This window comes from Schistocerca cancellata, chromosome 1 (genome assembly GCF_023864275.1).
Source record: "Schistocerca cancellata isolate TAMUIC-IGC-003103 chromosome 1, iqSchCanc2.1, whole genome shotgun sequence".
NCBI classification, from domain to species: domain Eukaryota; kingdom Metazoa; phylum Arthropoda; class Insecta; order Orthoptera; family Acrididae; genus Schistocerca; species Schistocerca cancellata.
This window is the reverse complement of record NC_064626.1, coordinates 761,410,407-761,434,149: the sequence shown is the minus strand read 5'-3', so window position 1 is coordinate 761,434,149 and position 23,743 is coordinate 761,410,407. Positions and strand designations below refer to the sequence as shown.

At 37.9% G+C, this 23,743-nt stretch overlaps 1 protein-coding gene across 7 annotated transcripts in view; it reads left to right on the top strand.

Annotated features, from left to right (window-relative positions):
• The window catches only part of LOC126186509 (ATP-binding cassette sub-family C member 5-like), a 532,505-nt gene that overhangs the window by 463,664 nt on the left and 45,098 nt on the right, over positions 1-23,743 (top strand). For all 7 annotated transcript variants that reach the window (XM_049928217.1, XM_049928221.1, XM_049928220.1 and 4 more), the window contains one exon: positions 20,004-20,187. In XM_049928217.1, the coding sequence (XP_049784174.1) occupies positions 20,004-20,187 (184 nt within the window). The remainder of the gene's footprint in view (positions 1-20,003; positions 20,188-23,743) is intronic.

Below are 23,743 nucleotides of genomic sequence, written 5' to 3'. Positions count from 1 at the left end.
TGTAGTGCACGTGAGAGCACCTTTTGCCTTGGAACTTTTATTCTTCTGTGTGAGGAGTCCATGTTGGTTTTGCATCCTTGGTTACCCCTAGGTAACCACCGAAGAGCTTATGATTTCAATATGTGTCCTGAATATGCTTCCTCATTAATGGTACTATAACAGTTTTCCTGGGACTAACCATTAGACTCCTTTTCCTGCTCATTTTGCACCATGTTCAGAGCACATCATGTCATTGTTCTAATGGTACCTGCAAATTTTACAAGTATTACTATGACTAAATTGTCTGTGTATCTCTGGAAAAAGTAATCTTTATCATTTAACTCTTTAATGAGTTCATTCATCACCTGGTTCTGCAGTAGTGGGGACAAAACCCCACGTTGTAGACACTGTCTGGTGGTGTTAATCCCCATTTTTACATCTGTCAATGTGACTTTTACCTTTCATCTGCTCAACATGGTGGTCTTAATGCCATGCTGTTTGGCAGCTCTAAACTTGGATGTGAAGGTCATGTTGCATAAAGCCCCCTCAGTATCCAGGAAGATGCAGAGAGCAACTTTTTGAATGTGTAGAGCTTTTTCTACCTTCCTAACAATTTGGTAAAGAACAGTTTTGCATGATTTTCCTGGTTGATACACATTTTTTTTCATGTAGAGGAACCTCAGCTAACATTCTCTTTATCATGTGCACATTAACCAGTTTTTTTTTAAATAATGTCTGTAAAAGAAAGGGGGACAGAGTGATTAGCCCTATATCCTTAGCCTTGGTATGATCAGTTCTCCCTGACTTCTGAATGAAAACAATGTTTACTATCCTCCAAGTATTGGGGATGACTTCTGCTACTAGACTGACTCTAAACAGTCTGCATATGAATTTCATTATTCCCTCCTGCTTCTTGCAGTAGAGCCAGAAAAATCCCATCTGGGCCTGGTGACTAGAATGGTTGAAAAACTCCACTGCCCACTGAATTTTCTAGAAGTCAATCAGCAATTTGTAAGCAATCTTCTTTTATACTGATTGTATTTATGTAGTATTGTACCAATAAACTGAAATCTGCTACCTGATTTAGGTTACTATGTTTCTTCATCTTTTGAAGGGGACAATTTAATAATTGCGAACATTTAAAGCAAGTTGTGAATCTTTGCACCACTTTAAGATCTTATCAAGCTCTGGCTGGATATTTGTGCAGCTTCTTTGAAACTGTACTTCATTGTAGATAACTGAACACCTGCTAAAAGTCTGATGTTGTTATGGGTCCTCCCCAAGTTACTTCCACATCCATCAGTGACTTTCCATGCTGGATAACTTGCTGTGTCCTCCCTACCAAAAAATCATCAATCCAATCACAAATTTCTCTTGATACCCCACATGGTCATACTTTTGATAAAAACTGTAGGTATGGCACTCAGTCAAATGTTCTTTGGAAAGCAATTATATGGCATCTACCTGACAGGTTTGGTCTGTGGCTTTTATTATGTCACATGAGAAAAATGCAAGTAGGGTTTCACAAGATCGATGCTTTCAAAATTTGTGCTGAGGTCATTCTATTTTAGATACCTCATCATGAGAATGAAGCCGTTCATGACTGCAGTGTTGTATAAAACACTTTCTGACTTCTTGCCATGTCAGTGCAGGGTAAAACCTTGAGCTTTCAATGACAGCTCAGTTGTCTTTACCAGGAGCAACTGACTTTCAAAACTACTGTTGTGGTGGCCTGATACAGGCTATAGATGGCTTAACACTGTTGCGGATGGTTTCAGCTTCTAATGAGCACCACTTGCATTCCAAAATTAATCATCTGAAATATGTGTTCCAAAAGAATGGCTGTGATTCAGGTGATATGAAGTCAGCCTTCTCCAACAAAAGGAAACGAAAATGAACATTCACATGACGAGCCACTGATTGTATTCCTCCCTTTCCACAGTGCTACATCCAGCAAAATAGGCAGAGTCCTGGGAAGATAAAATGTATTTTCCAACCTCCTAGGAAGGTAAAGTTGATGCTAGCCCTGGTTAAGGACAGTCTCAGCCTCAGGTTCCATGGGATTTATGATGCCCCTTGTAAGAGCAGAAGCAAATAAATCAGTCAGTCCATCCGTATCATTTCTATATAATAAAAATCAAGAACTTGAGAAATCTGTAGTTGCTGAGCACAGCTTCAGAAAAAAATACTAAATATTATTTGATGAAATGAAAGTTTCAGCCCAGGCTCCTATATACTGGGATTCTGTAATTGAAGAGGCTGTAGAAATATGAATCTGTGAGAAGAACTTGAACCATGACAGTGGATATAATATTACCAGTGCCTGGAAATGAGCTCCCAATGCAAAAAAGAGACTGAGATACTCATCACAGTATTTACACTACTACAGGAATAGTGGCACTACCAGTGCAGACATTGACACCATTTGTGATGGCATTACATAATCATCAACCAATCAGAAGACATCTATGGGCTATATAAGGACCCTACAACATTAGTTTTGATAGTCAGTTGCTCCTGATGAGGACAATGGAGGTAATCATCACAATCTCAAAGTTTTACCTGAGTTGATGTGGCAAGAAGTCTGACACTTTTTTATACATACTTCATGATGTTTGAACTCAGAATGTTTTCAAAAAAAAAAAAAGAAAAAAAAATGTCAAACATATTGGATGGTAGTTTTGTGGGTCACTTCTGCTACCCTTCCTGCAGACAGGTGTGTCCTGTGCATTCATCCATCTATGGGGCACTTTTTTTGTTCTAGGAATCTACGTTGAATTAGAGTTAACAGAGGGGCTATAATAATCGTAACTGCTTCTAATTTCCTTTAACTGATTCCTGTTCCTGTTCGGTTGAGACTGTTATATGAAAAGTTAATATTGCTGTGTCCTAGCTGCAAACATCTGTCATTTCTCTATAGTTTTTCAACTTGTTTGACTGTGGTTGTGGGCACAAAAGTCAAATATCACACACAAAATGACTACATATAAATTATTCACACACATAAATAAACTGCATACTAGTATTCGAGAGCAGGTGTTGATGTGATAATAAACATTCTTGGGAATCTGTATAGGAAGTATTCCAAAGTTTCAATAAAGCGAGGAAGCAGTCTGCCTCAAATAATTGAGTAAAAACCATTCTTTACACTTCATTTCCGTAATGCCTGCAGAATACCAAAGTAGTAAAACTAGAGTCTTCCACATAAATCACTATGTCAACACACTTTGTAATGTCAAAAATTATGTAAAGTCCTCACATTGAACTGGTCATTTACAGCACACATGTAATTTTAATCTGCTGAGTTCCTGTGAGAGTTATAAAAGATATAAATCAAAAGCCAACATGAACCCATGTTCAAACCAATCCCAAACAACTGTGGCCTGGTGACATGGTGCATTATAATCCATAAAAATTCCATCATTGTTTGGGAACATGAAGTCCATGAATGACTGCAAGTACAAGCCAAACGTAGCCATTTCTGGTCAATGATTAGTTTGGGTGTACCAGGGAACCCAGTCCATTCCGAATAAACACAGCCCGTACCCTTATGGAGTTTCACCAGCTTCCACAGTGATGTGCCTTGTTGACACCTTGAGTCCATGGCTTTCTGGGGTCTGCACCACACTTGAATCCTACCATCAGCTCTTACCATCTGAAATCAGGAGTCATCTGAGCAGGTCATAGTTTAACAGTCTGCTAGGGTCCAACCTATACAATCAGGAAAGGTGCTGCAGGCAGTGTCAGGATGTTAGCAAAGGTACTCACATTGGTTGTCTGCTGCCATAGCTCATTAATGCCAAATTTCACTGCACAGTCCTAATGGATTTGTTCGTTGTACATCCCCAATTGATTTGTGTGGTTATTTCACACATTGGTGCTTGTCTTTTAGCACAAACAACTTTGCACAAATGCATCTATCTCTAACTATCCTTCCGTATTCAAAGACTGTTAAATCCCTTCATGTGGCCATAATCATATCGAAAACATTTTCACGTGAATCACATGAGTACAAATGACAGCTCTGCCAATGCACTATCTTTTTATACTTTGCATACACAATTCTATTGTCTTCTGCATATGGGCATATTGTTATTGTATGAGTTTGTCAACCTGGTGTATAATATGTAGCCAAATTGCTCTACAAATAATTTATGAGTCATTGTTAGAAAGTAAGATTTCATGCCACTTTCACTAAAACAAAAACATTATAAAAAGCAAATGTATGTATGGAAATAACCTTCTAAATGAATGTTATACAAGTGTGACCAAATGTTGTACCCAGTCCCAAATAAAATATGAATGTACAACATCCAGAAGTTGCCTAGTGAAAAAATATGGATTTACAACAGGAAATGTAAAAATTTTAGAAAAGAGAGTAATATTATTGATCCTCTCCAGGTGATACTGCCTTATCTAGTACTGACTGTCCAGGCAGAGAGGTTTGCATGTATGCTTGAAGCTGAGAGCTATTTTGGCATCAACATAGATACTGGCAAGGTCCCCCAACATGGACAGGCCTCATTGGATGAACCTGATGAGAAGAGCCACACAGTGCCCCATCTCTTCCTACATTCTTTCTGTAATTCTGTCCCCAGCAACCTAGTTTCCCAACTCAAGGCATGATTCAATCCATGCTGAGGAGGAGTGCATGGAACATGGGATGATACCTCTTGAATGCAGCCTCAGGGATCCTGGGTGAGTTCCCTGAGAAAGTAGCCTTACACTGGTGTGAGGTTCGACTAGTGTCCATCCGATATATCCAAAATTATCATGGGCCCAAAATGGAGTACACAGAAACTAGTTAAAAAACTGATGAACATCTTGATACCTCAAATGCCCAAACATCAGGTGTTGAACAAATGGAAGCTCTTTCTGCAACTGTACAAGGGGACAGAACAGTCCAAGAAGTGGAACATATCACTGATAAGTTGGAACAGATCAGGACCGAAGCCTCGTCTAGGGCAGAGAGGAGGAAACTTCTAAGAGAACAGAGAGAAAAGGAAGGAATAGAATGGGTTCTGAAGAACAAATGGGTGGTATTAAAACATCTTGAACCTAAGATCTCCAACAAGTAACCGTTTCAGAGTAAAATATTACACCACCTGTAAAATTTTGCACCAGGCATGAGTTATTTGTTTACTGTTCAGTAAAATATTGCTTCAGGCATAATGCAGCCCAATTGTGTTTCTATTCTTGTGCAGAGGATGAGTTGGTTGCTATTTGTAAGCAGCTGGAAATCACCAAGACTCATGTCAAGTAATTGCAAGCTGATGCATAAAGATGTGTTAGGAACACTACTGAGAATGTGCTGCATGATGCTATTAGTGCATGTGAGTGTGCGTGCACTGAGTGTGGTATTGCTGAATGTGTGTGTTTGACTCAGCCATCAAATGTAGCAGGCCAGCCACTGGAGGCTGCCTTTGGGAGCCATGCACACAGCACGGTCTCTGCCATGCCGTCTGCCAGTGACTTGCATATACATATGCTCAGAGCACCACTATCTGGCCCTTCTTTATGTTCTCCAGTTGTACTGTTCACATCAGTGTACCATGTCTTGTTACGTGGGGATCCACGAGAGACTTATTTCTGTTATTGTTCACAGATCCAGGAATAAAGCCTTATTTGTGTTACTTGGACTTGTTTCATATATTATTTGGTTACTAAAAAATGTGGAGGAGTCTGCTAAATATGAGAATTTCAAACATTTCCTATTCAAACATGTTCATTCATTCACGCACTCATTCATTCATTAATTGTGTTCCGTAGATCCCATCAAGAGGAGAATCTTCAGGGATATGGAATAAGTCAGGGTAAATGTTAACATGGGACAAAGACATAATAGAAACTTAATCTGTATACTGTACTAATATTAAACTATCGCTACACTGCTTGATGCTGTTCACATTCATATCACTTAAATTTAATTGTGAAAATTAGTAAGAAAGGTGCTTCTTTCAATAGAGCTGCTACCTTCTTAGTTTTACTATATGGAAGCTGTTCATCTGGTATTAGTAAGTTAATATGCACTTGATTACAATGGTATGCTTCAAAGAAACTAGTTTTATATTTATAAGTATTGAGCCATACTTATAATAGATTATTATTTGTTATACAACTTTACAGCAAACACTGCTACTTGCCATGTAGCTACCAAAAATTTTCAATGCCTGAATCTAAATATTCAGATATTTTGTAGGAAGAGTGACTAATGACATATGGTTTTATTTATTTATTTTTTATTTTATTTTATGTTATGCAAGAGCTTGTTGAATATCTTACCACCAAAGTACATCATTCTATTCTGAACCGTGGAATTGGGGCAAAGCATTCATTAAAATTATTTTTGTTCCATATATTGTGACTGTGTATGTCACAGTTCAGTTCAGACAGATTTGGAGTGGGGCAGTAACTACCAAACGAACATGATTAAGGTTTCTATTCTGCAGAAGAGAACTATAAGTATGGTAGCAAAGGTGAATTCAGGTACATCATGTGACAATCTATGTTCAAAACAAATGACCCTCAATGTCAACGGGACAAAGTCTCCTAATTTACTTCCAAATGAACCAAAAATCTGGGCTGGAATCTTTTTAAAAGCTGCTTAAATAATGGTGTATCATTAAATTCAGTATGTGTGTGTGTGTGTGTGTGTGTGTGTGTGTGTGTGTGTGTGTGTGTTGTCTATTTTTGACACTGGCCTTGTCAGCATAAAGCTAACTTTCTGATGGTCATTTTGTTGTGCCTTTCTGCGACTCAAAATCGCTGTTGTATGGTGACTAGCAACTACCCTTTTCACTGTTCCAAAACAAATGTTAGTGTGTGTACATTTACATGTCTATTAGCAGTTCTGAAATTTTACCTGCTGAAGATAAGTAATTGCCATTAGTTCTGTCTCCGCGATCTTATATGTTTTAGCGATAACTTTGTCCTAGCCCTAAACATAGTGATACATGACATAGAAACAAATTATTATTTGTGCTGTGTTGTGGTATATTATAATAACAGACTGCAATAATGTGCATTGTTGTTAAAATGTTTTGGTGTACAAATATCATTATTTGTACAAGGCTAAGTCAGTTATTATCTGCAAAGTAGTTACAAAATTTTATTGTAATGAAATAGGAAACTTACAAGAACATCATTTTTGACATAGTCTCCTTGCGTTTCAATGCACTTAGTCCATTGTTGTACAAGCTTCCTGATGTCCTCATAAAAGAAGGTTCTCGGTTGAGCCGCAAGCCAGGAGTGCACTGCTTCTTTCACCGCTTCGTCCGAGGCAAATCGACGGGCCTTTAATGCCTGTTTAGTGGACTAAACAAGTGATAGTCATAAGGGGTAAGATCAGAACTATATGGAGGATGATCCAGTACTTCATATTTGAGTTTCTGGAGCGTTTCAGCAGTGTGGGCAGCAGTATGTGGACGGGCATTGTCATGCAACAACACAACAGCTTTTGACAGCAGTCCTTGATGTTTGCTTTGAATTGCAGGGTAAGCATCTCACTGTAATGCACACTGTTTATTGTTGTTCCCCTTTCCTCATAATGTTCCAGTACTGGACCTTGTGCATCCCAAAAAACCATAAGCATCAGTTTTCCTGTGGACTGTTGGGTCTTGAACTTTTTTTTGCATGGCGAATTGATGTGTTTCTGTTCCATACTCTGCCATTTACTCTCTGGCTCATAATGATGGATCCATGTTTCATCACCAGTAATGATCCTGAGCATAAAAAAACAACTAATGGGTGAAAATTTCAACTTGTGGATAAAATACATGTGCAATCCCCTAACAAATGGTTTAGTTAAAACTTCAGAAAGCATTTCCTTCTATTGCAAATACTTAACAACAATCTCACTTTTTTCACATATTGTCTAATAAAATGCCCTTGTTTCAATCTAGAATGCAACACAAGATTTTGTGATAGTCTAATAGAACTCTATTGTCATAAAATTACAGGATTTTGATGCTTCTTATTTAACAATTTTCTTGTGTGCTGTCTCAAATACATTGCCTCTGTGATTTCAGAATTTAAATCTGCATGTTCTGTTTTCATAGTTGAGATGGTAACATCCTTAAGTTTATTGCTCACCCAGAGTATTTTATTTTTCCCCAACAGAAGAGAACTCCCATCTTGTGGCAACCCAGTAATTAAATCATCTACAAAATGTGAATCAATAAAACCAGTTATGTGCAGATCTTTACAATCTTTAAAATCATGGTACCCTTGAGATAATGAAGGACTCTTTTTTTTCTCTCTTCAAATGTCACTGGTAAATTTACAATTCTGTTGGCTTAAAATACTAACTGCATAAGATATGTCAATTACTGTATTAGTACTGATATACAGCAAACATCCCACAAGTTCGTAATATGACACTTGAACTTTATCACCTTGCACATCCATAATCTTTAATCCATCCTCCACTGATATTCATATGGGAGTACAATCAAAAATATTAAAGGGTTTCAGCACATCTGCAATGTATCTCTTATGGTAAAGTTTTAAATTACCTTCCTTCCAGTTTCTAGTTGTACACGTGCCTAGACAGGACTTTGCATCTCCTAAATCTTTAACTCCAAAATTCTCAGGTAGTCTCTGACACAACTTATCTTTCATCACATTGTTATTATAAAACACTGAAAAATCATGTACATACAACAACACTTTTTACCTGCCCTGTTGTTGTTGTGGTGGTCTTCAGTCCAGAGACTGGTTTGATGCAGCTCCCCATGCTACTCAATCCTGTGCAAGCTTCTTCATCTCCCAGTAACTACTGCAACCTACATCCTTCTAAATCTGTTTAGTGTATTCATCTCTTGGTCTCCCTCTACGATTTTTACCCTCCACGCTGCCCTCCAATACTAAATTGGTGATCCCTCAATGTCTCAGAACATGTCCGACCAACCGATCCCTTCTTCTAGTCAAGTTGTGCCACTAATTTCTCTTCTTTCCAATTCTATTCAATACCTCCTCATTAGTTATGTGGTCTACCCATCTAATCTTCAGCATTCTTCTGTAGCACCACATTTCGAAAGCTTCTATTTTCTTCTTGTCTAAACTATTTATCGTCCATGTTTCACTTCCATACATGGCTACACTCCATAGAAATACTTTCAGAAACGACTTCCTGACACTTAAATCTGTACTCAATGTTAATAAATTTCTCTTCTTCAGAAATGCTTTCCTTGCCATTGCCAGTCTACATTTTATATCCTCTCTACTTCGACTGTCAGCAGTTATATTGCTCCCCAAATAGCAAAACTCATTTATTGCTTTAAGCATCTCATTTCCTAATCTAATTCCTGCGGCATCATCCAATTTAATTCAACTACATTCCATTATCCTCATTTTGCAAATGTTGATGTTCATCTTATATCCTCCTTTAAAGACACTGTCCATTCCATTCAGCTGCTCATCCAGGTCCTTTGCTGTCTCTGACAGAATTACATTGTCATCGGCCAACCTCAAAGCTTTAATTTCTTCTCCATGGATTTTAATTCCTACTCTGAATTTTTCTTTTGTTTCCTTTAATGCTTGCTCAATATACAGATTGAATAACATTGGGGATAGGCTTCAACCCCTTCCCAACCACTGCTTCCCTTTCATAGCCCTCGACTCTTATAACCGCCATCTGGCTTCTGTAGAAATTGTAAATAGCCTTTCGCTCCCTGTATTTTACCCCTGCCACCTTCAGAATTTTCCTAACCACTGCTTCCCTTTCATACCCCTCAAATCTTATAACTGCCATCTGGTTTCTGTACAAATTGTAAATAGCCTTTCTCTTCCTGTATTTTACCCCTACCACCTTAAGAACTTAAAAGAGAGTATTCCAGTCAACATTGTCAAAAGCTCTCTCTAAGTGTACAAATGCTAGAAATGTGGATTTGCCTTTCCTTAATCTATTTTCTAAGATAAGTCATAGGGTCGGTGTTGCCTCACGTATTCCAACATTTCTATGGAATCCAAACTGATCTTCTCCGAGGTCGGCTTCTACCAGTTTTTCCATTCGTCTTTAAATAATTCGTGTTAGTATTTTGCAGCCGTGGCTTATTAAACTGATAGTTCGGTAATTTTCACATCTGTCAACACTTGCTTTTTTGGGATTGGAATTATTATATTCTTCTTGAAGTCTGAGGGTATTTCGTCTGTCTCATATATCTTGCTCACTAGATGGTAGACTTTTGTTAGGTCTGGCTCTCCCAAGGCTGTCAGTTGTTCTAATGGAATGTTGTCTACTCCCGGGGCCTTGTTCCTGCTTAGGTCTTTCAGTGCTCTGTTGAACTCTTAATGCACTATTGTATCTCCTATTTCATCTTCATCTACACTCTCTTCCATTTCTATAATACTGTCCTCAAGAACATCACCCTTATATAGACCCTCTATATACTCCTTCCAACTTTCTGCTTTCCCTTCTTTGCTTAGAACTGGGTTTCCATCAAAGCTCTTGATATTCATGCAAGTGGTTCTCTTTTCTCCAAAGGTCTCTCTAATTTTCCTGTAGGCAATGTCTATCTTACCCCTAGTGAGATAAGCCTCTACATCCTTACATTTGTCTTCTAACCATCCCTGCTTAGCCATTTTCCACTTCCTGTTGATCTCATTTTTGAGACGTTTGTATTCCTTTTTGGTTGTTTCATTTACTGCATTTTTATATTTTCTCCTTTCATCAATTAAATTCAATATCTCTTCTGTTACCCAAGGATTTCTATTAGCCCTCCTCTTTTTACGTACTTGATCCTCTGCTACCTTCACTGTTTCATCTCTCAAAGGTACCCATTCTTCTTCTACTGTATTTCTTTTCCCCATTCTTGTCAATCATTCCCTAATGCTCTCCCTGAATATCTGTACAACCTCTGGTTCTTTCAGTTTATCCAGATCCCATCTCCTCAAATTCCCACCTTTTTGCAGTTTTTTCAGTTTTAATCTACTGTTCATAACCAAAAGATTGTGGTCAGAGTCCACATCTGCCCCTGGAAGTGTCTTACAATTTAAAATCTGGTTCCTGAATCTCTGTGTTACCATTATATAATCTATCTGAGACCTTCCGGTATCTCCAGGCTTCTTCCATGTATACAACCTTCTTACATGATTCTTGAACCAAGTGTTAGCTATGATTAAGTTATGCTCTGTGCAAAATTCTACCAGACGGCTTCCTCTTTCATTTCTTAGCCCCATTCCATATTCACCTACTACGTTTCCTTATCTTCCTTTTCCTACTATTGAGTTCCAGTCACCCATATCTATTAAATTTTCGTCTCCCTTTAATATCTGAATAATTTCTTTTATCTCATCATACATTTCATCAATCTCTTCGCCATCTGTGGAGGTAGTTGACATATATACTTGTACTACTGTGGTAGGCGGGGGGTTCGTATGTATCTTGGCCACAATAATGCGTTCACTATCCTGTTTCTAGTAGCTTACCTGCATTCCTATTTTCCTATTCATTATTAAACCTACTACTGCATTACCCCTATTTGATTTTGTATTTACACTACTGGCCATTAAAATTGCTACACCATGAAGATGACGTGCTAAAGATGCGAAATGTAATGGACAGGAAGAAGATGCTGTGATATGCAAATGTTTAGCTTTTCATATCATTCACACAAGGTTGGCGCCAGTGGCAACACCTAAAACATGCTGACATGAGGAAAGTTTCCAACCAATTTCTCGTACACAAACAGCAGTTGCCGGCGTTGCCTGGTGAAACGTTGTTGTGATGCCTCATGTAAAGAGGAGAAACGTGTACCATCACATTCCCAATGGCCTTGTATCACTATCAGTCGAGATGACAGGCATCTTATCCGCATGGCTGTAACAGGTCGTGCAGCCACGTCTTGATCCCTGAGTCAACAGATGGGGATGATTGTAAGACAACAACCATCTGCACGAACACTTCGACGATGTTTGCAGCAGCATGGACTATCAGCTCGGAGACCATGGCTGTGGTTACCCTTGACACTGCATCACAGACAGGAGAGCCTGCGATGGTGTACTCAATGTTGAACCTGGGTGCACAAATGACAAAACGTCATTTTTTCAGATGATTCCAGGATCCGTTTACAGCTTCGTGATGGTCACATTCGTGTTTGGCGACATCGCGGTGAACGCATATTGGAAGTGTGTATTCGTCATTGCCATACTGGCATATCACCCGGCATGATCATATGGTGTGCCATTGGTTACACGTCTCGGTCATCTCTTGTTCACATTGACGGCACTTTGAACAGTGGACGTTACATTTCAGATGTATTACGACCCGTGGCTCTACTCTTCATTCGATCCCTGCAAAACCCTACATTTCAGCAGGATAATGCACGACAACATGTTGCAGATCCTGTACGGGCCTTTCTGGATACAGAAAATGTTCGACTGCTGCCCTGGTCAGCACGTTCTCCAGATCTCTCACCAATTGAAAACGTGTGGTCAATGGTGGCCGAGCATCTGGCTCGTCACTATACTCCAGTCACTACTCTTGATGAACTGTGGTATCGTGTTGAAGCTGCGTGGGCAGCTGTACCTGTACACGATATCCAAGCTCTGTTTGACTCAATTCTCAGGCGTATCAAGGCCGTTACTACGTCCAGAGGTGGTTGTTCTGGGTACTGATTTCTCAGGATCTATGCACTCAAATTGCGTGAAAATGTAATCACATGTCAATTCTAGTATAATATATTTGTCCAATGAATACTGGTTTATCACCTGCATTTATTCTTGGTGTAGCAATTTTAATGGCCAGTAGGGTATAACCTTGTATTCACCTGACCAGCAGTCTTGTTCCTCGTACCACTGAACTTCACTAATTCCCACTGTATCTAACTTGAACCTATCCATTTCCCTTTTTAAATTTTGTAACCTACCTGCCCGATTAAGGGATCTGACATTTGACACTCCGATCCATAGGACGCCAGTTTTTTTTCCCCTGATAACAACATCCTCCTGAGTAGTCCCTGCCCAGAGTTTTGAATGGGGGCTATTTTACCTCTGGAATATTTTACCCACGAGGACGCCATCATCATTTAACCATACAGTAAAGCTGCATGCCCTCGGTAAAAATTATGTCTGTATTTACCCCTTGGTTTCAGCTGTTCGCAGTACCAGCACAGCGAGGCCGTTTTGGTTAGTGTTACAAGGCCAGATCAGTCAATCATCCAGACTGTTGCCCCTGCAACTATTGAAAAGGCTGCTGCCCCTCTTCAGGAACCACAAGTTTGTCTGGCATCTCAACAGACACCCCTCCGTTGTGGTTGCACCTACGGTACGGCTATCTGTATCGCTGAGGCACGCAAGCCTCCCCACCAATGGCAAGGTCCATGGTTCATGAGGGTGTTACCTGACCTAATGAATAATATTGTGAATATTGTTTGTTTACCTGACCTAATGAACAATATTTACATAACCTAGATCGAAAACTACGGTATGTGTCTTTTCAGACCACTATCTAGTTAGCCATTTTAAGCGATAAGTAGCCTTGGATACTTAATAGACTTTACCTTCATTCCCTTTTGGTACGAAACTATCTGGTTGCTTCATAAAAATAGTGTCCTCCAAGTTCCCATATAGGAAAGCAGTCTTGATATCAAAATGATAAATCTAAAGACCCCTCATGAACCACGGACCTTGCCGTTGGTGGGGAGGCTTGCGTGTCTCAACGATACAGATAGCTGTACCGTAGGTACAACCACAATGGAGGGGTATCTGTTGAGAGGCCAGACAAGCGTGTGGTTCCTGAAGAGGGGCAGCAGCCTTTTCAGTAGGTGCAGGGGCAACAGTCTGGATGATTGACTGATTTGGCCTTGTAACACTAACCAAAATGGCCTTGCTGTTCTGGTACTGTGAACAGCTGAAAGCAAGGGGAAACTGCAGCCATAATTTTTCCCGAGGGCATGCAGTTTTACTGTATGATTAAATGATGATGGCATCCTCTTGGGTAAAATATTCCGGAGGTAAAATAGTCCCCCATTCAGATCACCGGGCGGGGACTACTCAAGAGGACGTTGTTATCAGGAGAAAGAAAACTGGCATTCTATGGATCGGAGCGTGGAATGTCAGGTTCATTAATCGGGCAGGTAGGTTAGAAAATTTAAAAAGGGAAATGGATAGTTTAAAGTTAGATAAAGTGGGAATTAGTGACGTTCGGTGGCAGGAGGAACAAGACTTCGGGTCAGGTGAATACAGGGTTATAAATACAAAGTCAAATAGGGGTAATACAGGAGTAGGTTTAATAATGAATAAAAAAATAGGAATGCGGGTAAGCTACTACAAACAGCACAGTGAACACATTATTGTGGCCAAGATAGACACGAAGCCCACGCCTACTACAGTAGTACAAGTTTATATGCCAACTAGCTCTGCAGATGATGAAGAAATTGATGAAATGTATGATGAGATAAAAGAAATTATTCAGGTAGCGAAGGGAGATGAAAATTTAATAGCCATGGGTGACTGGAATTCAAGAGTAGGAAAAGGGAGAGAATGAAACATAGTAGGTGAATATGGATTGGAGCTAAGAAATGAAAGAGGAAGCCGTCTGGTAGAATTTTGCACAGAGCACAACTTAATCATAGCTAACACTTGGTTCAAAAATCATGAAAGAAGGTTGTATACATGGAGGAAGCCCAGAGATACTAAAAGGTATCAGATAGATTATATAATGGTAAGAGAGAGATTTAGGAACCAGATTTTAAATTGTAAGACATTTCCAGTGGCAGATGTGGACTCTGACCACAATCTATTGGTTATGAACTGTAGATTAAAACTGAAGAAACTGCAAAAAGGTGGGAATTTAAGGAGATGGGATCTGGATAAACTGACTAAACCAGAGGTTGTACAGAGTTTCAGGGAGAGCGTAAGGGAACAAATGCCAGGAATGGGGGAAAGAAATATAGTAGAAGAAGAATGGGTAACTTTGAGGGATGAAGTAGTGAAGGCAGCAGACGATCAAGTAGGTAAAAAGACAAGGGCTAGTAGAAATCCTTGGGTAACAGAAGAAATATCGAATTTAATTAATGAAATGAGAAAATATAAAAATGCAGTAAATGAAGCAACCAAAAAGGAATACAAACGTCTCAAAAATGAGATTGACAGGACGTGCAAAATGGCTAAGCAGGGATGGCTAGAGGACAAATGTAAGGATATAGAGGCTTATCTCACTAGGGGTAAGATAGATACTGTCTACAGGAAAATTAAAGAGACCTTTGGAGAAAGGAGAACCACTTGCATGAATATCAAGACCTTTGATGGAAACCCAATTCTAAGAAAAGAAAGGAAAGTATATAGGTGGAAGGTGGGTCTATTCAGGGGCGATGTACTTCATGACAATATTATGGAAATGGAAGAGGATGTAGATGAAGATGAAATTGGAGATATGATACTGCATGAAGAGTTCAACAGAGCACTGAAAGACCTGAGTCGAAACAAGGTCCCCGGAGTAGACAACATTCCATTAGAACTACTGACAGCCTTGGGAGAGCCAGTCCTGACAAAAGTCTACCATCTGGTGAGCAAGACGTATGAGACAGGCGAAATACCCTCAGACTTCAAGAAGAATATAATAATTTCAATCCCAAAGAAAGCAGGTGTTGACAGATGTGAAAATCACCGAACTATCAGTTCAATAATTCACAGCTGCAAAATACTAACGCGAATTCTTTACAGACGAATGGAAAAACTGATAGAAGCCAACCTCGGGGAAGATCAGTTTGGATTCCATAGAAATGTTGGAACACGTGAGGCAACACCGACCCTATGACTTATCTTAGAAAATAGATTAAGGAAAGGCAAATCTACATTTCTAGCATTTTCAGGCTTAGAAAAAGCTTTTGACAATGTTGAGTGGAATACTCTCTTTCAAATTCTGACGGTGGCAGGGGTAAAATACAGGGAGCGAAAGGCCATTTACAGTTTGTACAGAAATCAGATGGTAGTCATACGAGTCGAGGGGTATGAAAGGGAAGCAGTGGTTGGGAAGGGAGTGAGACAGGGTTGTAGCCTATCCCCGATGTTATTCAATCTCTGTATTTAGCAAGCAATAAAGGAAACAAAAGCAAAGTTCGGAGCAGGTATTAAAATCCATGGAGAAGAAATAAAAACTTTGAGGTTGGCCGATGACATTGTAATTCTGTCAGAGACAGCAAAGGACTTGGAAGAGCAGTTGAACAGGATGGACAGTGTTTTAAAAGGAGGGTATAAGATAAACGTCAACAAAAGCAAAACGAGGATAATGGAATGCAGTCGAATGAAGTCAGGTGATGTTGAGGGAATTAGATTAGGAAATGAGACACTTAAAGTAGTAAGGGAGTTTTGCTATTTGGGGACCAAAATAACTGATGATGGTCAAAGTAGAGAGGATATAAAATGTAGACTGGCAATGGCAAGGAAAGCGTTTCTGAAGAAGAAAAATTTGTTAACCTAAAGTATAGATTTAAATGTCAGGAAGCAGTTTCTGAAAGTATTTGTAAGGAGTGTAGCCATGTATGGAAGTGAAACATGGACGATAAATAGTTTAGACAAGAAGAGAATAGAAGCTTTCGAAATGTGGTGCTACAGAAGAATGCTGAAGATTAGATGGGTAGATCACATAACTAATGAGAAGGTATTGAATAGAATTGGGGAGAAGAGGAGCTTGTGGCACAACTTGACTAGAAGAAGGGATTGGTTGCTAGGACTTGTTCTGAGGCATCAAGGGATCACCAATTTAATATTGGAGGGCAGCGTGGAGGGTAAAAATAGTAGAGGGACACCAAGAGGTGAATACAATAAGCAGGTTCAGAAGGATGTAGGTTCTGGGAGATGAAAAATCTTGCACAGTATAGAGTAGCATGGAGAGCTGCATCAAACCAGTCTCAGCACTGAAGGCCACAACAACAACAACAAATCTAAAGATCAAAATTAATAGCTAAACTAATGAGAGCTGTAAGAGTACTATGTCTCACAACTGGTAAAAAAGTTTCATCATAATCTATACCTATATTGTGAGTAAATCCATCAGCAACAAGTCTAGTATAATAGTGTTCAACTCAACTACTCACTTGTTACCTACAGTACTTTCCCTCTTTGCTGGGTCTACAGTTTCGCAAACACCATTGTTCTGGAAACACTTCATTTTCTCTTTCATGGCCTATCACTGCTTGACATAGTATCTCCCAGACTAACAGGATTTGCTTACAAACTGGAAAAACTACTTACCAAATAGGTGACATACTACAGGTACTCATTTGTGGGTACACAGGCTGACCTAACTGGCTGATCTTCTGGAGCATCAGGGTCTGTTGGCAGCATCTCGGTCTCTTATATGTCTAGCACTGACAGAGCATCTGGGTTTTGTGTGTCTTGATCAGTGTTGGGTCTGTCACTCTCAGCTCTACTGACTTCCACTACTTCCTCTGCCTCATCCCCTTCATCATACGGTACTGTTCATTTGGCTGGAACATAAAGTGATCTTCATCTACAGCTAGTTTTCTGGAACTGTCTGTCATGCACTCATTTTCCAGAAAAACAACACTCCTGCTTTTCACAGTTTTTTTTTTAATTCTGTAGGTCAGTTTATCAGTAACCTTTTGTCATTCCATTGTAACCTACAGAAACAAGTTCTTTAGCTTTGACATCCCGCTTTCTTCTATTTTTATCTAGTATATGAAGAAGAGCTCAACAACCAGACACTTTTAAATGATTCGCAGAAGATACTTTTCTCTGGAATCAATAATCCACTCATTCTGGTTGAAATCTGGCATACCAAGTCCATCAAACAACTACTTTTCTGTCCCCTTGAAATACTTCTTTGAAGATTCTTGCTTCTGTGGACACTCAGACTTTAGTGACCACACTGCCAGCAATTGAAATATTTTTTATTTAAATAATGAAACACTGCACCAGTTATGTACTGAAACATTTTTATTTTCTGCCTTTCTTGTTTGTCTTTGGAAGTATCTGCTGTGATTTTGTGAATAAGGCACTATCACCACCACCTTTGTCCAACTTCCATTTAGCAACTTCCACACTTCCATTTAGCAAACTTTGCTTTTATGTTTTCTGATGTGAAATTTTCATCCATTTTACTGGACTTGATACCTATCCTGTAAAGTAGACAAACTTTTGTTAAGCCTCTAAGCATAATGAGTGCAATTAGTCCATCATCAACTGGTCTGCCCATGCTCTGCAGTTTGTTGACTATATCCAGAATATGAGTTACATAATGCTGAACATTTCCTTCAAATTTAGGTAATGTAGTGTCCAACAGAGCATCCCACTTAGCTTTATTCATACCAGCAAGCAGATGTTCCAGGGTATCCAAAGCTTCCTTTCCTTTGTTATGTTGTCCACATGTGCATACAGAGATTTACACATGCTAAAGAATAAGTATCCACACATCCGTATCCTTCTCTGCATTTCTAACTATACTTGCACCCATGGTATAGTTCCATAATTTTTCATGCATTAGAATAAGTTTCATCCTAAATTTCTATGTGTTGTAATCATTCTTGCTTCTTAGTTTGTGTACCTCTGGAATAGTGGTTTTCATCTAACTTCCATTTGAAGACATTTTAGGAAACCTGAATTTACAGATTTCTTCAAAAAAAAAAAGTTTAGACAATCATGAATTTCATGAAAGACAAACTATAATAAGTGGACACAAAATGAATAAGCTTGTTCAGTTATTTATATTCCTACCAACATGACATACATAGTTCACTGCACAGGTTTACAATCCTGGGTCCATAAGATGTTAGCAGAGTGTGGTTAGAACATTATGGTGTTTATGATGGTAAACATAAATAAAAATTACATTGTTCATAATACTCGTATTCACAGAAACTGCATTACATTGTATTCACAGGCAAAAGGAATAACAACACAAAGATAGTCCACACATCATAAAAGGCATTGATAAAAATGAAACAAGGAGCCAGATTACCATTGTAACAACACTACCACTTAACCTGGCAACAATTTCAACTTATTAATAAGATACATGTTTTGTTCCGTAGCAAGTGGTTTAGTTAATACAGCAGCAGGCATTTCCTATGATAGCAACTACAGAACAACAATCTCACTTCTTTTTACACATTGTCTAATAAAATGTCCTTTAGCACAAACATGTTTCAGTCTAGTACAAAGCACACAGGATTTTGTGACAGTCTAATAGAACACTGGTTGTCATGAAAAATGATTACAGAATTTTGATGCCTATCATTTAAAAATTCTTCTGTCAGCTGCCTCAAATACAGTGCCTCTTTGCTTGCAGAATTTAAAGCTACATACTCATCTTCAGTAGTTGAGGTTGTAACATTCTCCAGTTTCTTGCTCACATGTGAAATTTTATTTTTCCCCAGTGGAAAAGCACTCCTCTGTTGAAACAACACAGTAGTTAAATCTCTACAAAATTTGAGTCCAGTTACAGTACATACAGAATTTTAAAATCTCCTTTGTTAAACATAATGCCATAGTTCATAGTATCCTTGAGATAATGAAGGACTCTTCTTTGCTGCCCTCCAGTATACACTTATAAACTTACAATTACATTTGTTTAAAATACTATCTACATAAGGAAGGTAAATGTTTCATTAGAACTGATGTACACAAACATCCACAAGTTCCAGATATGACCCATGAACTTTATCACCTCACACATCCCAAAGCTTTGATCTCTGCGTATGGTCTTACATTTACAATTACAAAATAAGTAAATATAACTGCATAATTTTCATACAATTTTGTAATGAATTGTTGGAACAGGACAGTCACCTTTCTCTGGTGCAAAACTAGTGGACAATGAAATTACAATGAAGTCCACACCTTTTGCTGCTTACAGGCATTGATAAATATCAGTGGGGACAGTTGAAAATGTGTGCCCCTACCGAGACTCAAACCTGGGATCTCCTGCTTACCATCTTCAAATTAGTAGACAGTTTATACATGCATAACTATTAAGAATTTATTGTTAAAATTGCACTAACATCATCACTGACAGAAGTTGCAGACAATATTCAAAGTGATTCATGTAACTGTTTTGTTAATAGGTATTGTTGGCCGGACTGGATCTGGTAAAAGTTCTCTTGTAGCAGCTATCTATAGAATGGCCGAACTGTCATCTGGGAAAATTACAGTTGATGGTGTTAACATAGCAGATGTAAAGCTCCAACATCTAAGGAGTCGCTTGTCAGTTATTCCACAAGATCCTGTACTGTTTTCAGGAACAATAAGGTGAAACCTTCATACGTTTTACAGTTAGTAAGTGTGTTTAAAATCCATCAGAATCAGACATTACTTTTTACTCGTTTATGTTTTCAGTCTTATGCATATTTCTCATTGATCACTTAGCATTATTATTCTTTATTGTCTTTTCTAACAAAGGAGTTCATCGGTTTTATGACACAAGCACTACAGTATTTACAAATTTCATTCTACACTGCCAGAAAAGAAATAGTCATCATTTAGAGGTTTCTGTTTCACTTAAGGTTTGTTGTTGCAACAATGCATATGGAGTACATGAAATGGTTAAATTTACAAATAATAGCACAAGGAGTTATAAGGTACCAGGTATTGACCCATCCCGAAACACCCATATTAGTATGTGATGTAGCCTCCACAGGCGACAATGAAGGTGCTGATTCTGGCATCCAGTCAATCGTTGTAGTAGTAGTAGTAGTAGCAGTAGCAGTAGTAAAATTTATGTGCACATACACATACATGCACACAAGGATGAATTGTATTCTAAAAGTACAAGGGTGCATAGTACCCTATACGAACTTTTATTTAAACAGTATATACAACATTGATTAATCGCACAAAAGATATTTTTCATGGATTATTGTTAAGATTTAAATAAAAACACATAGTGGTTGTGACTCTTCTGTCCAAAATACTAATTCAGATAATAGAAACATTTGACTGAAAACACTATTAACACTGACTGTGGCATATAGTATCAACATAGTACATGAATATAATTACTTGATACTGGGTTGTTGAAGGTTCTCCCTTACACTGAATTGCAGCCGGTCAGTAAGACAATTTTTTTCATTTCTTTTGTATGCACTGGAATTTTTTTTGCAATTTTGTACCTGAATGTTTGTTTGTTTCTGTGTAATATCCTTGTTTACTCTTTTTACATGGATATCATTACACATTCTTGTATTATATGAATGTAGATCTGAGATGGTTGTGAAATTTTCACTTCACTTTCACTTTTTTGTAGTAGAGTCACAGTAAAGTTAGATTATTTAGCTTTTGAAATAGCTGCTTGGAGGGTTACCCTCAAACTGTTTGTAAATACTCTAACAGCTCATTTTTGTAGTGTGAAGATTGTTTTTAGATTTATTGTATTATGACTCCAGAAACTGAGGCCATGAGTAATAGCACTGTGAATGTAAGCAAAGTAGACACTTCTGCTACACTGTTCACTAGACACGTTACTAATTACAAGTACTGCAACGCTAGCAGAACTTAACTTGCTAGCGAGATAGTGGTTGTGGGCTTTCGAACCTAATTTTCATCTTTGTGGATACATTAAAATTTTGTGATAGCTACTCTCTTAACATCTTTACTTTGTATTCTGAGGTCCAGGACATTTTGTGACTTTGTTTTCCTGTAATGGATGTAATTAGTTTTTGAAATATTTGAAGTTAACTTGCTCATTTCAAACAAATTTTGTACATATTCCAAAACTCTAGTTGCAGATGTTGGCAGTACTTGGTTTACATTAGTCACAACATTTGTATCATCAGCAAACAGTGTTATATGAGTAGCACTCATTGGCATTTAGATATCATTAAATAAATTAAAAAGAAGAGAGGTTCTAGAACACTTTCCTGTGGTAGCATTTTTTCACAGCTCCTCAAATACCAATAGCTTCTGACTTGTCTAGCAAGATATCATGTTGGACAGTATCAAGTCCAAATTTATTCCTATTGTACAGTTGTGTCTGTCTAGTCCTATTACAATATTTTCAATGAAATGAAAAATGAAAAATAGCTGATTCTGTACTCTATCCTTTGTGAAAACCTAGCTGGTTTACAGACAAGAGATTGACTTTTTCAAAGAAATTTGTTATTCTATGTTGCATTACTGCCTCTATTACTTTTGAAAATACAGATAACAAAGCTGCTAGTCTATAATTTCTCACTTCATATATACTGCCCTTTTTATACAGTGGTTTTATTTTTGAAATGTTTAATCTTTGAGGAAACAGTCCTTCAGATAATGATATATTTATGTTGTGCGAGAGCAGTTCTGATATGACATGAGCACATGTTATTATGACTGAAGCAGATACTTTGTCAATCCCTGAAGACATTTTATTCTTCATTGTTTTTATTAGTCTTAGAACTTCTGATTTATTTGTGGGGCATAGCAATATTGAATTGACACTTTGTTCTCTTGGAACAGAGGTTCCACTGTTCCTAAGGCAATTTTTACTCAGGTTGACTGCAGTGTTTATGAAGTAGTCATTTATGTAATTTGCAAGAGTAAGATTTCTGAGTAACACACCATGATCATCTTCTAAAACAATGTCATCTTGACTTTTAACATTATTATTTATTTCTGTTTTTTACTACATTCCATATTGCTTTTGACGTGTTTGCTGACCTTAAAATTACTTTGTCATTGTGCATTGTTTAAGCTTTTTTAATCACTTTCCTGTAAATGTTCTTATACATCTTAACATAGTCTGCGAAGTGTTTATCTTTGTTGTCTTTTTTTTATTTGACTGGTATATTTTAGAGTTTGGCTAGATACTCTGAGAGCAGGTAATATCTACTGACTGTTGTTCTTTGGCACAACACTTACTTTGTTAACTGTTTTGGAAAACAAGTCTCAAATAGGGACATGAAAATAGTAGAAAAGCATTGTATAAGTCATCGGTTGTTGTTTTTGAAAATACATTTTCCCAGGTTTTGTTTGCTAACATCCAAATAAAAGTATTTACTTTTTCTGTGCAGAAGTGTCTTTTATATTCCCACTTATCTTGTAAAACAAAAAGAAAACTGTATCTGTCAATCTGAAACAGTTCCAATGTTGATGCTATAGCACATTACAAGATATACTGCAAAATATTAAAGACTAATACGGACATCAAAGCAAATATATTACAAGGAAAAGAGAGTCATAACAGATAACAAAATAAAGACAATATGGGATATAGTGAAGTAGGAGACCAGTAGAACCAGACATGAAGAGGAACAAATAGCATTAAGAGGAAATGATACATTGGTGACAGATGTGTATAGTGTTGCAGAACTTTTTAACAAACATTTTATAACTATTACTGAAAAGATGTGGTTGTCAGGTTTGGTAGATGCTGCTATGGAACACCTCAGACCAGACATTTCAAGTAACTTCCATAATATGAATTTGACCCTCACTACCCCAACAGAAATAATGTCCATCATAAAATCTTTAAAATCAAAAACATCTAGTGGGTATGATGAAATATTTACAAAGTTACTTAAAGAATGTGATTCTGAGCTAAGTAACATATTAAGCTATCTGTGTAACCAGTCTTTTATCAGTGGAATATTTCCTGAATGGTTGAAATATGCTGAAGTTAAGCCACTGTTTAAGAAGGGAGATAAAGAAATAGCATCAAATTTCCATCCAATTTCACTGTTGCCAGCATTCTCAAAAATTTTAGAAAAAGTAATGTACAATCGGCTTTATAACCATCTTATCTCGAATAACATACTGTCAAAGTCACAGTTTGGATTTCTAAAGGGTTCTGATATTGAGAAGGCTATCTACAATTACAGTGAAGATGTGT